The sequence below is a fragment of the Canis lupus genome, chromosome 15 (genome assembly GCF_011100685.1).
Source record: "Canis lupus familiaris isolate Mischka breed German Shepherd chromosome 15, alternate assembly UU_Cfam_GSD_1.0, whole genome shotgun sequence".
Lineage (NCBI taxonomy): Eukaryota > Metazoa > Chordata > Mammalia > Carnivora > Canidae > Canis > Canis lupus.
Window position 1 is genome coordinate 11,226,900 of NC_049236.1, and position 16,559 is coordinate 11,243,458.

The 16,559-nt window shown below is 34.6% G+C and overlaps 1 protein-coding gene across 12 annotated transcripts in view; it reads left to right on the forward strand.

Annotated features, from left to right (window-relative positions):
- The window catches only part of AGBL4 (ATP/GTP binding protein like 4), a 1,422,311-nt gene that overhangs the window by 128,682 nt on the left and 1,277,070 nt on the right, over window positions 1–16,559 (forward strand). For all 12 annotated transcript variants that reach the window (XM_038558098.1, XM_038558102.1, XM_038558088.1 and 9 more), the window contains one exon: window positions 16,334–16,456. In XM_038558098.1, coding sequence (XP_038414026.1) covers window positions 16,334–16,456 — 123 coding nt within the window. Of the gene's footprint in view, window positions 1–16,333; window positions 16,457–16,559 lie in introns of those variants that run through there.

Genomic DNA, 16,559 nt, shown 5'->3' on the forward strand with positions numbered 1-16,559 from the left:
TAGCCACTTAAATGTGAGTGCATTTCAAATTGTACAGTTTTACTTCCCTCCATGTTTTTTATATGTGATGCCACATTTTACATCTTTTAATTTAATGTATCCATTAATTATTGTTTTAGTTAATTTTACTTCTTTTGTCTTGTAACCTTCTTAGTAACTTTACAAGTAGTCAATTGCCTTTACTGCATATTTATCTTTTTTAGTGATATTTTTACTTTTGTATGTTTACTTGTTATTAAGTAGTGCCATTTCTTTTCAGCTTAAGTAAGTCCTTTTACTATTTCTTATAAGGCCAACCTAGTAGTGATGAAATCCTTTAGCTATTGCCTGTGTGAATACTCTCTTTCTCCTTCAAATCTGAACAATTACCTTGGTGGCTAGAGTGTCTTTGGTTGGAAGTTTTTCCTTTCAGCACTTTGAATATGCCTTGCCATTATCTCTGGCTTGCAACGTTTTTGCTGATAAATTCAGTAGTATATGCTTTGATAGCTTGCATGGAGCAATTTGTTTTTCTCTTGCTGCTTTTAAGATTCTTTATCTTAACTGTTGACATTTTAATTATAATGTGTCATAGTATAGCTCTCTTTGGGTTTATCTTATTTGGAAATCTGTGGACTTCCTAGACATGGATGTCTGTTTCCTTTCCTAGATCAAGGATATTTTTGGCTATTATTTTTTCAAATAAATTTTTTGTTCTTTCCTCTCTCTGTTTCTTTTTTCTGGGATCCCTATAATGTGAATGTTATTCCACTTGATGTCCCAGAGGTCCTTCAAGTTATCTTCATATTTTAAAATTCTTTTTTCTTTTTGCTACTGTAATTGGGTGAGTTCCATTGCTTTATTTTCTAGCTCACTGATCTGTTCAACTACTTCATTTGGTCTGCTGTTGAACCCCTTTGTGGTATTTTTCAGTTCCATCATTGTATTCTTCAGCTCTGTGACTTCTGTTTGGTACTTTGTTATGTTATCTCTTTGTTGAAGTTCTCACTGTGTTCATCCATTTTTCTCTCGAGATCAATGAGCATCTTTATGACCATTTCTTTGAATTCTTTATCAGATTGGATCTTATGTCCATGCCATTATGGTCTTTTTCTGATGGTTTGTCTTGTTTTCTTTTTGGAATATATTTGTCTGTTTCCTTATTTTGCTTGACTCTATGTGTTTGTTTCTGTGTATTAGCAAAACTGGCGAATCTCTTTCAGTCTGAGAGCCTGGCCTGGTGTAGGTGATGATCTTTTTTGTTGAACCTTGCCTTACTCCTTGATTGTTTCTTGAACCTTTGTGATGCCTGATTTATTCTCAATATGTTCCTTTTGTTGAGGATGTGCCAAGAACTGTCAGCGATCTAAGGATTGGCATCTCATTTAGCACCTAATTTTAGGCTGATTGGAAGCCAGACCTTCAGATAACAGCTTTAAATTATGCAAAAATAAGTAGTCCTGTAGGGTCACAATCATAATCTCTGCTGCCTTCTAGACCAGGAGATTTGGAATTGTCCCTGAGGAATAATTTCAAAAATTGGAGCTCCACATGAATTACAAGCTCTCTTCTGGATAGTTATATTAAACTGTAGCAAAGTTATGGGGTTGCATGAAGATGGTATCTCCCTTCTTATCTTCCCTGGTAGTACCTCTTTAGCCCTTTGCTGTATCAGAAACCTGAAGCCTGTCTCTCAGGGTAAAGCTCCAAGATAAGTAAATAGGATTTTTTTTTTCACATAAAGACTGGGGTTATGCTATATTCTGATGTGTTTTCAGTGCCATGGGGATGGTGGCCTGCCAAATTGTTGCAATCCTGTGGACAGCTGGAATACCAGCTCTCTTGGCCACAAGGCCTGGTGATCATGGGATATTCCTGTATGGATTACATGTGTTTGCTGGTTTTGGAAAGCAGTTGGAGAGTGTATGGGACAGACCATCCTTGCTAGCTTCAGTAATATAGCAGGGAAAATGTCTTGACTATACATGCCTGTGGTGTTTAGCAATGTAGCAGGAGCGTGGCTTTTCTAGCATGTGTACTGACTTTAGGATAGGAATATGAAAATACCACTGCTGCTGGCACTCACCAACCCTCACCAGGGGGCAAGGGAGTGTAGTAACCACTAGCTCTTGAAGCCTTACCTAGAGGATAGAGAACACCTTCATTGTTTGTGCCTGCTCCAGCCAGGGAGATGGTGAGCGCTACAATCTCCTGCATTCTCTAGCCTCAGCATGTGCCAGGATCACTTTCCCCTATCCATCCCAGTAAAGTGGTTGGAGGGTGTATCTACAAGATCCACAAATGAATCTCCCCACATCGTCTAGGTGCTTGCTTGCTTGCTTATTTATTTATTTCAGAGAGAGAGAGAGAGAGAGTATTTAAGGAGTTGGGGAGGGGCAGATGGAGAGAGAATCTCAAACAGGCTCCACACCCAGTGTGGGAGTTTGATTAGGGGCTCGATTTCATAACCCTGAGATCCCGACCTGAGCTGAAATGAAGAGTTAGGTGCTTAGCTGACTGAGCCACCCAAGTGCCCCTAGCTGCTTTTTAAACTGCTATTTTTTTCTCTGGGTTTAGGAGGCCTTTCAGGGAGGATCTCAGTTTTTTATAGCATTTTGGGACTTAGATGTCAGCCCTGTTTCTTTTCTAAGCCAGATGTTCTGGGGGCTCATTTCTTCAGTCCAGATTCCTGCAGCTGGAGTTCCCTATATTGGGCACCAGCTCCTTTCTCCTCTGAGAGAAGTACCTATATTGAGAGAAGTACCCTTCCTGCACTAGGTATTGGGTTTTTGCCATGGCTACATCTCTGCCTCTTCTACCAGTCTCATTGTAGTACTTTTTTCTTTGTTGTGGACAGCACTTCATCTAGTTTTTGGATCATTTGCAGCAGGGAATGATGTGTCTATGAGAACAGGTGAGTTCAGCAGCTTCCTATGCCACTGTCTTGGACCCCCTCCTCTAAAAGAATATACTTTAAAAAATTATTTTTCCATTGACTATTCAGTTCAATAATTTATTGAAATTGTTTTATATCTGGCATTTTTTAGTGCAGTTAATGCAGTGAATATATTCTCTTAATCAAAGAATATATGGTTTTCTGCTCTATGAGTAGCACAGAAATGGAAAGTTAGTGTTTAAGTGACTGGTTTGGAAGTGAACATTAAGGCATATGCAACTTGCTGTAATACAAAATAGAGAGGATATAAGTAGATTTTTGGTGAGATCAAGGGAGGGAGATATTTATTGCAAATTTTTCAGAAATTGGATGCAAACTACCTTGTAAGGGAAAAATGGCTCAACCATTTTTTTAAAGGCTCTCAGATGAAATAGAGAGGTCCAAGATCATACCTTGCTGAATTGGGGCTTACTCATGGTCATACATTTAGAAGCCAAGCAAGAATTCATCTGTAGGTCCACATTTCTCTAAATCATATGGCACCACTATACTGTCTGTACTGAATTTTCTATTTTTATGGAAATAGAAAATTTTAAATATTATATATATTTCTGTTTTTCACATAGTCCTTAACTAGAAGTTCAGCTTTTTGAGAGCATTAATATTAATTATTAGTATATTCTTATTTTATTGAGTGATAGATTTGTAGCTTATTTTTCTTAAATATTCTTCTTAATTCTGAGCACAAGATAATGAGTGGGTATAGTAACTGATCTTCAGTACATTTTAGGTAAGATTGTAGCTTAACAAATCTAGATCTTATTTGTATTTAGATACATGTGCCTAGAGAAATTTAGGGTATCTTTAGGAAATTCTTTAAAAAAATCTTTAAACTTTTTGCAGTGTATCTTGTATATTTGTAATGAGAACAAATGTGATATTATTTTATAAAATTCTAGGAATAAGCTATGTAATGGGTACTAGTTTTCCTGTGGTTAAAGTCCTCAAATGAATAGATTCTCTTTCCTAAAACACCCTCAAGAAGGAATTTTAGATTTTTTTTCTTGGCTCAGAGTTTGTGGCTTTAAGTCTCATCTTTCATGTAATTTTCTCCCAAAATTATGAAGCCTTGGAAATATGACTTTATAATGGAACTTCTGACAGATCCCTTTAACTGCATGTCACTTAAACACAGGGGTAATTTGTTACCTCTTTGAAGGTGTTTTAGCCTGAGAGGTGGAATGCATGTTCTATATAAAGGTCAGTTTTAATTAATAAGCTGTTTTTCTCATTTTTGACTGATATGAATTGATTATAACTTTAATGTACAGCATTCTTCCAATTGTCCTGGGTTTAGTTTTCTGTGGTTTTAGTTACTTGTTGTCAATTGTGGTCTAAAAAACATAAAATGGAAATTCAGCAGTACACAGTTTTATTTATGTATTTATTTTACAAAAATATATATTTTTTATTGGAGTTCGATTTACTAACATATAGTATAACACCCAGTGCTCCTCCGGTCAAGTGCCCCCATCAGTGCCCATCACTCAGTCACCCCATCCCCCTGCCCACCTCCCCTTCCACTACCCCTTTTTTGTTTCCCAGTTAGGAGTCTCTCATGTTTTGTCACCCTCTCTGATTTTTCCCACTCATTTTCTCTCCTTTCCCCTGTAATCCCTTTCACTACTTTTTATATTCTCTGTATGAGTGAAACCATATGATGATTGTCCTTCTCCAACTGACTGACTTCACTCCGCATAATAGCCATCCACATCAAAGCAAATGGTGGGTGTTAGTCATTTCTAGTGACTGAGTAATATTCCATTGTATATTATATATACGATATTCCATTGTATATCAAGTTTTAAATTGTGTGCCATTCTGGGGAGAATGATGAAATCTCTTGCCAACCCGCCTGTGATGTGAATCATCCCTGTAGTGTATTTACATTGTAGGGTGCCTGTCAATCATTTGGTAGCTGTGTCAGTTATCAGATTCACTGTATCATAGTACTTGTGTTCAAGTAACCCTTATTTTACAAGTTGGTCTCAATTTGCAAGAGTAATTATGCTGGCAATTTGGATATGCCAGAGAAAAGCTGTAAAGAGCTTCCTTTAAGTGAGAAGTTGAAAGTTCTTGACTTAAAAAGAAAAAAAAAATCATAGGCTGAGGTTGCCAAAATCTATGGTACCTTTTATTGCAGCATATTATTATAATTGTATTTTATTATTAATCTTTTACTGTGCCTAAGTTATAAATTCAGCTTTATCACAGTTATTTATATATGTTTAGGAAAAAACATGCTATAAACATGGTTTGGTACTATCTGTAGTTTCAGACATCCATGGGACATATTGAAACATATTTCCCTCAGATATGGAGGAACAACTATAAACTATTTTCCATGTAAAAATGGAACAAATTTAGCCTTTGCCATATCCATCATCTGTATAATCCACTTAAATTTCAAAAATTCTTTGTAGCCCTAAAGTCTATTTCTAGATGTGTCAGTAGCCTATTTATCAGAGTAAAACAAGATATAATTATTGTATTACTTCTTTGGGTACATGCAACATCAATATTATGCATCTTTGTTTTTCCCTACACAAAATATGTTCACAACTTTTATCACTGAATATTTGTTATCTGTATAGTATTTTACAAAAGCATGTAAATAATGATAACATTAATAAAATCAGATTATTATTTCCTTAAACCTCAAATTGTGCTGTCTTTTCTCTCTAACATCCTTAAATAGGAAAATTCATTGTGTTACTTTGGCTCTATGTTTGGAGGCAAATATTGTATACACCATAATAAGAGTGTTTTATAGTGCATAATTTAACTGGATGCTACAGTATTCAGTACTTACTTCAAGGAAGACTTACCCTAAAATCTTCTTTATAGATTTCAATTTAAATTATTCCTTTCCGGGATCCCTGGGTGGCGCAGCGGTTTGGCGCCTGCCTTTGTCCCAGGGCGCGATCCTGGAGACCCAGGATCGAATCCCACGTCGGGCTCCCGGTGCATGGAGCCTGCTTTTCCCTCTGCCTGTGTCTCTGCCTCTCTCTCTCTCTGTGACTATCATGAATAAATAAATAAAATCTTTAAAAAAAAAATTATTCCTTTCCTTTCTGAATCTTCCTCTGTACGTTATAAATTTGAATCTTATTATTTTTGTTAAATATACTTCTCTTAAATACATGTATCTTAATAATAATTATGATGATAATAACCAACTACTTAGTAAATTCTGTGTTCTAGGTGATTTACATATATTTTCTGTAACCTTCAGAACAACATAAGCAAACTCTAAGCAAACAGACTCTGAGGTTGGGTTAAATTACTTAACAAAGGTTACATTGCCTATGTATCTGAGTTAGGTGGATTCAATCCCAAGTCTGTGTCACTTTAAAATCCAAATTCTTACTGCTAATTCATGCAGCCTTGAATAAATGTGAGGGTATTAATAAACTAAGAATGAAGACTCTGAATTCAAAAATACAGGAAAAACGGTTATTTGGCGAATGTTAAAATGCACAGAAGTCAAGAAATTAAAAGTTCTTTTTTTTTTTTCTTTTAAAGATTTAATCTATTTATTCATGAGAGACACACAGAGAGAAGCAGAGACATAGGCAGAGGGAGAAGCAGGCTCACTGTGGTGAGCCTAATGTGAGACTCGATCCCAGGACCCCAGGATCATGCTCAACCAGTCAAAGACAGATGCTCAACCCCTGAGCCACCCAGATGCCCCAAAAGTTCTTATTCTATAACAACTATTTCATTAGTCTCTGCCACCTTGGATTGTTTTGTGCTACTTATAAATACTGTAAATAATTTTTAATCATTTTATATACATGTATAATATAATTGAGATATGAGTTTTCTGAGAACAAATAATTGTATCTCCTGCTTTGTGTATTCAAATGATCAGCCAGGAAAATTGCATTAACATTATGAAGTATAGTTCACCCTATTCCCTTTTTGGTCTTTAGGTCAGTATACTGCATGTTTTATGGTATCTTGCTTTCTTTTACTATTTGGTCTCATTATATCACAACTATTTATTTTAACTCTTTCAAAGAACAGTTCCTAGTTTCGCTGATCTATTTTACTGTTCTATTGGTTTCTATTTCTTTAATTTCTGCTCTAATATTTGTTAATTCTATTCTCCTGCTGGTTTTAGGCTTTATTTGCTGCTCTTTCTCCAGCTCTTTTAGGTGTAGGGTTAGGTTGTGTATTTGAGACCCTTCTTGTTTTTTGAGAAAGGCTTGTAGTTCCCTCTTAGGGCCACCTTTGCTGCATCCCAAAGGTTTTGAACAGTTGTATTTTTATTTTCATTTGTTTCCATGAATTTTAAAAATTCTTCTTTAATTTCTTGGTCAACCCAGTCAGTTTTTAGTAAGATGCCCTTTAACCTCCATGTATTTGAATTCTTTCCAAATTTCCTCTTGTGATTGAGTTCAATTTTGAAACATTGTGGTCTGAAAAACAACTGTTTGTTTTATTTAACCATAAATGTAAATGCAATGTTTATTTTTATTTTAATCTTTTTATTTCCTTCTATATTTTATAAAGTAATCAAACAGCAATCAATCAAACAAGTAAACTATCTGATTAAGAATTTGCTGCTAATATAATACAGAGCTGCCTGTGTCCAACAGCTTCACATGTTAAAGAACAGATGCATGAAAAAAATTCTCAACATCACTTGGCATCAGTGAAATACAAATCAAAACCATAATGAGCCACCTCACACCAGTCAGAATGGATAAAATTAACAAATCAGGAAGTGACAGATGTTAGTGGTGATGTGGAGAAAGGGGAACCCTCTTACACTGTTGGTGGGAATGCAAACTGGTGCATTTACTCTGGAAGACAGTGTGGAGGTTTCTCAAAAAGTTGAAAATAGGGGATCCCTGGGTGGCTCAGCAGTTTGGCGCCTGCCTTCGGCCCAGGGCATGATCCTGGAGACCCGAGATCGAGTCCCACATCAGGCTCCCTACATGAAGCCTGCTTCTCCTTCTGCCTGTGTCTCTGCCCCCCCCCCCCCCCCCGTCTCTCTGTGCCTCTCATGAATGAATAAATAAAAAAAATCTTAAAAAAAAAAGTTGAAAATAGAGCTACCCTGCAACCCTGCAATTGCACAACTAGGTATTTACCCCAAAGATACAAATGTAGTTAACAAAAGGGGCACCTGCATCCCAATGTTTATAGCAGCTGTATCCACAATAGCCAAACTATGGAAAGAGCCCAGATGTCCATTGGTAGATGAATGGATAAAGAAGAAGTGGTATATATATAGAGTGGAATACTAGTTGGCCATAAAAAATGAAATACTGCCATTTGCAATGATGTAGATGGAACTAGAGGGAATTATGCTAAGCAAAATAAGTCAGTCAGAGAAAGACAATTATCATATGATCTCACTCATGGAATTTAAGAAATAAAACAGGATTATAGGGGAAGGGATGGAAAAATAAAACAAGACAAAATCAGAGAGGGAGATCAACCTTAAGAATCTCTTAATCATAGGAATCAACCTGAGGGTTGCTGGAGGGGAGATGGGTGGGCTGGTGGGGTAATTAGGTGATGGACATTAAAGAAGGCACGTGATATGATGAGCACTGGGTATTATATAAGATTGATGAATCACTTAACTCTGGCTCTGAAACTAATAATACATCATATATTAATTAATTGAATTTAAATTAAAAAATTTGCAGAAGGTAAAAAAAAAAAACTTACACACTTATACCCTCATTTAAGATCAACATGTTATTGTCAGGATTTGTTAACAAGGATAAAAAGGCAGAAAAAACCTCATGGTTCATTCAGTAAGTATCTATATCAATGTATGTGGCTATATCTCATTTTAAATATTAGAAATCTAAATATTATTATTAGTGTTCAGGTAGGTAGGGTTGTTAGTTTGACATTTCCCACTGCTCCTTGGATCATATATATATAAATATATATATATATATATATATATTTTTTTTTTTTTTTTTTTTTAACCAAATACCAGGACCTATCTTTGTTGTTGTCTTTTTTTTTTTTTTTTAGTTTAAGTTTTTATTTAAATTCCAATTAGTTAACATACAGTGTAATGTTAGTTTCTGGAATAGAATTTAGTGATTCATCACTTACATACAATACACCATGCTCATCACAACATGTGCCCTCCTTAATACTCCTCACTCATTTAACCTATGCCACCACCCACCTCCCCTCCTTCAACCCTCAGTTTGTTCTCTTTACTTAAAAGTCTATTTTATGGTTTGCTTCTCTCTCTTTTTGCTGTTTGTTTTTTTGATGAATTTAAAATGCATCATATATTCTGTGTGCTCTCAACAGACATAGAAAAACTAATATTCAATATTGAAATAAAATTTAGCTCCTAAATTTGTATTTTAGTAATTCAATGAGTATTTATAGATTACTGACATGGTGCCAAGAATTGTGCCAAGAGCTGGAGAGAGAGAAAGTGGTTGATAAAAAGATAAGGCATTGGATTCTTTGGATGAGAAACCACAATTACTAAAAAGACTAAAATTACTAAAAAGACACATAATTTATAATAAAAAGGTAATAATAATAAAAGGTATAGTAAAGACATAAAAAAGATGCTATGGGAACAGAGAAGATCAATCACTTTGGGGAAGTCAGGTAAGACTTCACAGAGGAGATGACATTGTATGTAGGTCTGTCGAGTGAGTAGGATTATCCACAAGGTGAAACACGAATGTGCATATATCCAAGGCATTGGGAAAACACAGTGGAGTTTGCATTTGTGTGTAAAATAATTATAAATACAACTGTATGAATATTAACTGATATATGAGAATTATATTTGTGAATGAAATACAGTGTGTGACAATGCCTTTGGTGACATGATTTTCTAAAATGCTGATAATTCTGTGTAAAATTAGGAACAAATAAATTATAACCCTTTCTTGGTTTACATGTTGTGTTCTTGCCAAAATCAGTATTTATTAAAGCTATACAAAATGTGTATAATGGAAGTAGGTTCTAAGCTCACAGAATCATAAATAGGAGTTTTATATATATTAGTATCTGTACAGGACATTTGAAAGTTGTACTGGACTCTCCTCTACTTTGTAGTACACCTAGCATTTATGGTCTCCACCAATCAAATGACATCAGCACTTTTTCATCATTGTGAAAACAAAGAAACACCTCAACAAGTGTCCAAAATGCCCTCTAAGAATACTGCTGACATTGATAACCATCTCAACAGAATACTTATAATAATAGAACTAACAAGAATTCTTAGAAAAGTGGAGAATAGTATATATAAACTATTTCTTTATCTTTCCTACCAGAGTTTCAGTAGATACCATTTGATGTTGATAAATTAATTATAATATTGTGCTAGTTTTTGTTTGCCCCATCTAGTCTTTGTTCCTTTTCTCCTATTTTGTTTTCTGCCTTCTTATGTAATGATTGGCTGTTTGTTATAATTTCATTTTATCTTCACTTTTGGCTAATTTATGACCTTTTTTTTTAGGTTTTGGCTTTTCAGTATACATCTTTATTATATAGTTCATCTACTTTCAAACAATGTCTTACAACTTTATATTTAGTTTAAGAAACTTAAAACAACATACTTTCAATTGTTCCCACTCATCTTTTGTTCTACTCCTGCTGTTTATTTGACTGTTACCTGTGGTATAATCTCATAATACGTTGCTACTATTTTTCTTTAGATAGTCATTTATCTTTTTGAGTACTAAAGATAAGAATATTTGTATTTACTTTCATTTATATCATTTCTGGAGTCCTTCATTTCTTTGTGTGGATCTTAGTTTATATCTGTTATCATTTTCTTTAGGCCAGAAGAACTTTTCTTTAACATTTCTTATAATACTAGACTGATGATTATGAATTCTCTCATCACTTATTTTCCTCAAAATACCTGCATTAAATTTGTTTAAAGGAGTTTTTCTCTCAATAATTTAAAGATGTCATCCCCTTGACTTCTGGTTTCCAGTTTCTTATTAATAGTGTACTCTAATTTTTACCTGAGTCCCTTTGCATGTGATTTGTATTTTTATATATGATATATAAAATTTTAAAAATGAATGTTTTGCTTGGTACTTCTTGGATCTGTAGCTGGATATTATTCATTAATTGTGGAAGATCTTAGGTGTTATCGCTTCAAATATTGCTTCTGCTCCATTCTCTCTCATCTCCTTCTGGAATTTTAGTTATACATATGTTAGATAATTTGGTATTGTTCCACAATTTTTGGATGCCATGAATTTTTTCTTTTCTTTTTTATCTTTGTTTTTCTATTCAGCTTATTTCTCTTGATCTAGAGTTCACTAATTCTTTCCTTATCTGTGTCAAGTTTACTGATGAGTACAATGAAGAAATTCTTCATCTCTGTTACTGTATTTTTTAGTTTTAGCATGTCGTTTAATTATTGTAATTTCCATCTATCTGCTGAAATCCCCATTTTTAAGCATTTTGTCCTCCTTTTCCAACAAAGGCTTTAGCATATTAGTTTTTTTATTTAATTAAAAAAAGTTACTTATTTTCTGCAGGGGAGGGATAGCGGCAGAAGGAGAGAGAGAATCTCAAGCAGGCTCCATGCCTGACTTAGAGCCTTATGCAGGACTCTACCTCACACCCCTGAGATCATGACCTGAGCTGAAACCAAGAGTCAGACACTCAAACAACTGAGCCACCCAAAGGCCCCAATCTTAGTTATTTTAATTCATTGTCTGGTGATACCAATGTCTGTCTAGTCATTTCTGAATCTATGTCAATTAATTGCTCTTCATAGATAGTAGGTTGTCTTTTCTTGATTTTTTTTTTTGTATGTTCCATAATTTTATGTTACATACTTCGCTTCTAATGTAGAACAGTAGACAATGATAGGAATACTATTTGTCACTGGAAATGGATACGCCCCTTCTCCTAGGTCATTTGTGTGAGGGCTTATGTCAACCTAGTCAAGAGTTAAGCTGGGTTAAGTTTCTTTCTTTCTTTTTTTTTTTTTTAAGATAGATTTATTTATTTATTTATTTATTTATTTATTTATTTATTTATTTATTTGAGAGAGAGAGAGAGAGAAAGAGAGAGAGAGAGGCAGAGACACAGGAGGAGGGAGAAGCAGGCTCCATGCCAGGAGCCCAACATGGGACTCGATCCTGGGACTCCAGGATTGCGCCCTGGGCCAAAGGCAGGTGCTAAACTGCTGAGCCACCCAGGGATCCCTGGTTACGTTTCATTGTTGCTGTGTATATCTTCAATTTATTACTGGCTTCAAATTGTTTTAGAATCTTTTTTAACATTTTAATTAATTAACTAATTAATTAATTTTAAAAAACAAAACCCATTTTTAAAATTCCAATGTAATTAATTTGTTATATTAGTTTATAGTATAGTTTAGTGTTACATCAGTTTCAGGTATACAAGTGATTCAACAATCCTATGCATTACTCAGTTCTCATCTCATGGTAAGTGTGCTCTTTATCCTCTTCACCTATTTCATCCATCCTCTCATCCATCTCCCCACTGGTAACCGTCAGTTTGTTCTCTGTATTTAAGAGTCTATTCTTTTTTTTTTTTTCTTAAAGATTTTATTTATTTATTCATGAGAGAGATAGAGAGAGAGGCGGAGACACAGGCAGAGGGAGAAGCAGGCTCCATGCAGGAAGCCTGATGTGGGACTCAGTCCCAGTACTCTGGGTTCATGCCCTGAGCCAAAGGCGGACACTCAACCACTGAGCTACCCAGGCATTCCAGGAGTCTATTTTGTTTCTTTTTTTCCACTATTCATTTGTTTTGTTTCTGAAATTCCACATATAAGTGAAATCTTATTGTATTTGTCTTTCTCTAACTTATTTTGCTTAGTATTATATGCTCTAGATCCCTCTATGTTGCAACCAGTAAGATTTCATTCTTTTTTATGGTCAAGTAATATTCTATTTATCATCTATCTATCTATCTATCTATCTATCTATCTATCTATCTTTCTATCTCACATCTTCTTTATCCATTCATCTGTTGATGGACACTTGGATTGTTTCCATAATTTGGCTATTGTAAATAATGCTACAATAAACATAGGAATGTATATATCTTTTTGCAGGAGTGTTTTGTATTCTTTAGAGAAATACCCAGTAGAGGAATTGCTGGATCATATATGGTAGTTCTATTTTTAATTTTTGAGGAACCTCCATACTGTTTCTAGTTTGTATTCTTACCAACAGTGCATGATGGTTCCTTTTTCTCCACATCCTTGTGAACACTTGTTTCTTGCTTTTGAGTTAACTATTCTGACAGGTATGAGGTAATGTTTCGTGGTAGTTTTGATTTGCATTTTCCTGATGAGTGATATTGGGTCATCTTCTCATATACTTGGTATGAAATCTTAATCTTCTTTGCAGAAATGTCTGTGTTATGTCTTGTGCCCAGTTTTCAGTTGGATTATTTGTTTTTTGGCTGTTGTTTTAAAAATTCTTTATACATTTTTGATACTCTTTATCAGATATGTTATTTGCCAATATCTTTACCTATTCATTATCCTTTTAGTTTTGTTGGTGATTTCCTTTGTTGTACAGAAGCTTTTTATTTTGATATAGTCTTAAAGGTTTATTTTGGCTTTTATTTCTCTTGCCTGAGGAGACATTTCTAGAAAAATGTTGCTATGGTTGATGTCAGAGAAATTACTGCCTGTGCTCTCTTGTAGGATTTTTATGATGTCACGAATCTCACACTTAGGTCCTAAGTCCATTTTGAGTTTATTTTTGTATATGGTGTAAGAAAGTGGTCCAATTTCATTCTTTTGTATGTAGCTGTTCAATTTTCTTAACACCATTTGTTGAAGAGACTTTTCTCCCATTGCATATTTTTGCTTACTGTGTCAAAGATTAATTGACCAAATAATCATGGATTTATTTCTGGGCTCTTTAATCTATTCTCTTGATCTATGTTTTTGTACCAGAACCATACTTTTTAGAACTACGGCTTTGTAATATATCTTGAAATCTGGGATTGTGATGCTTCTAGTTTTTTCTCTTTCAAGATTGCTGTGGCTGTTCTGGGTGTTTGGTGATTCTACAGAAATTTTAGGATTATTTGTTCTAATTCTGTGAAAAATGTTGTTGGTTTTATGGTAAGGATTGTTATAATCTGTAGATTGCTTTGGGTTGTATGGACATTGTAACATGTAACATTGTAACATGTTTTTCCAAGCCATGAGCATGGAATATGTTTCCATTTGTTTGTATCATCTTCAGTTTTTTTAATCAGTGCTTTTTAGTTTTCACACAGTACAGGTCTTACATACACCTTCTTGGTTAATTTTATACCCAAGTATTTTATTATTTTTGGTACAATTGTAAATTCAGATTGTTTCCTTAATTTTTTTCTGCTACTTTATTATTGGTATATAAGAAATACAGCAGATTTCTGTATATTTATTTTGTATCCTGTGACCTCAATGAATTCATTTATCAGTTCTAGTAGTTTTTTTTTTTTTTTTTTTGATAGTCTTTAGGGTTACCTTGTTCCTGAGAGAAAGGGCTAGAGTAACTGAGAGTTTTTCCTCATTCATTTGCCCCACCCTAAACTTTTATCCTTCCCTGGGCACTCCTGCCATAGACGGAGTTTATTTCTGTGCTTTTGTCTCATCTCTAGAAGTAGATTACTATTTTTTTTTAGTGCTTGCTATCTTGGTATTGAGGGAGCAAGAGTATTTTTGCTGTCTTGGTCTAGGCTAGGACTAGGATATAACTTTAGGCAGGCCTATATACTCTGGTCTTGGGATGGATTTTTTTCAATGATCCCATCTCTCTTCCCTCTTTCATCTCTGCCTTGAATCATTTATGGGTCTTGTGTGAGATAATCTTTTCTTCCCCTCCTGCAGGTATAGAGGATATTTTCTTTTGCTGTTCCTCTTCCTGTCTTATTGTACACGGGGGTTTTAAGGTTTGCTGTTTCTCCCCTAGGTCTTAAGGCTTTTTTTTTTTCTTAAGGGAAAAGGACATTTGTGGGGCTTCATGCCTTTTCTATAACAGTAGCCCATCTCTTTCTCCATTCCTGCATTACAACAAAAGCATTTTCTAGTTTTCTGCCCTGTCCCTAATCTTTCTCTTAAATACTTGATGGGGGCATGTGTGAATTCCCTTTGTGTCTGTGATTCTCAGAGGTTCTATACTCTCATATTTTCTATACTTGACTTTTAATAGTTAAAAAAAATAGCTTAGTTCATTTTACTCACTTGTATGGCACCCATCGTTTCTTCCTCCTGTGCTTTGCCATAAAAAGAGTCAGTGCTTGCTTCCCTCTTTTTTTGGCAGGGCCTGAGTTTCCTTGGTATCAGATTATTGTTGCCCTGTAATCTCGGTTTTAAGTTATGATTTTTTTCTTTGTTGGGGTCTATCTTATTAAGGTGAAAGCTATGATTTTTCCAACTTTCCAACTAGAAGTGAAACTTATAAAATTAAAAAAAACAAATTTTTTTAAATTAAAAAAAACAAAGTTCCTATTAAGAAATATAACTTTTATGTTAATTCAGTGGTTCTCAAATTATCTGGGTGTAGAACATTAGGATGTTATAATGATAGTTATATTACTGTTTTTTTATTTGAATTAAAACAATAATTAATTTTTAAAAAAGATTTTATTTATTTGAGAGAGAAGGAGGGGGAGCACACAGAGGGGGAAGAGGCAGAAGGAGAGAGACAAGCAGGCTCCCCACTGAGCAGAGCCTGATTTGGTGCTCCATTCCAGGACGCTGGGATCATGACCTGAGTAGAAGACAGACACTTAACTGAGCCATCCATATGCCCCTAACTAAACATTTCTGACAATTTAAATATATTAACTACTTATTAAAAACATTGTGTAATTTAATGAACATCGTTCAGATTTTAGTAGTCATGCTAGATATTTTCATATCTAATTCCCATAACATAATTTTGAAGGATGGGTTTTGCCATTCCTTAATTATGGATGAGAAAAACTGAGGCTTAAAGAGATTAAATTGATTGCTTTTTATCACAGGATTAATATGTAGTAGAGGTGAGATTTCAGATCTTATGTTTCTTTTTTCTTTTTTTTAAAAGATTTTATTTATTTATTCATGAAAGACACAGAGAGAGGCAGAGACATAGGCAGAGGGAGAAGCAGGCTTCTTGCGGGGAGCCTGATGCAGGACTCAATCTGGGCACCCTGGGATCATGACCTGAGCCAAAGGCAGATGCTCAACCACTAAGCCACTCAGGCATCCCAGATCTTATGTTTCTGATTTTAGATTGTATCTTGTTTCTACCTTACAACATTATGTAGTTCATTTCTTTCTGTATGGATAAGCAATAAATGACAGAAGAGGGGAAAAATTAATAATAGAAATTTTATTGGACTTCTATTACTAAATATATTTTGATTTCTGTTAAACATGAGCCCTTTTTTTTTTAATAGGCTATGACATTGGAAATGATGATGCCATTGGAGGGAATGTTAGCAAATATTTGGTGCTTCCATCTGGATACTGTGGACAGCCCAAGAAAGGACATCTTATCTTTGATGCTTGCTTTGAAAGTGGTGAGTGTATTAAAGACCTTTGGTTTTGAATTTGTCTTAGATTGTTTCAAAATCCAATTCATCTGATCATTCATTGTGATTCAACTCATTAATATTTCATCAT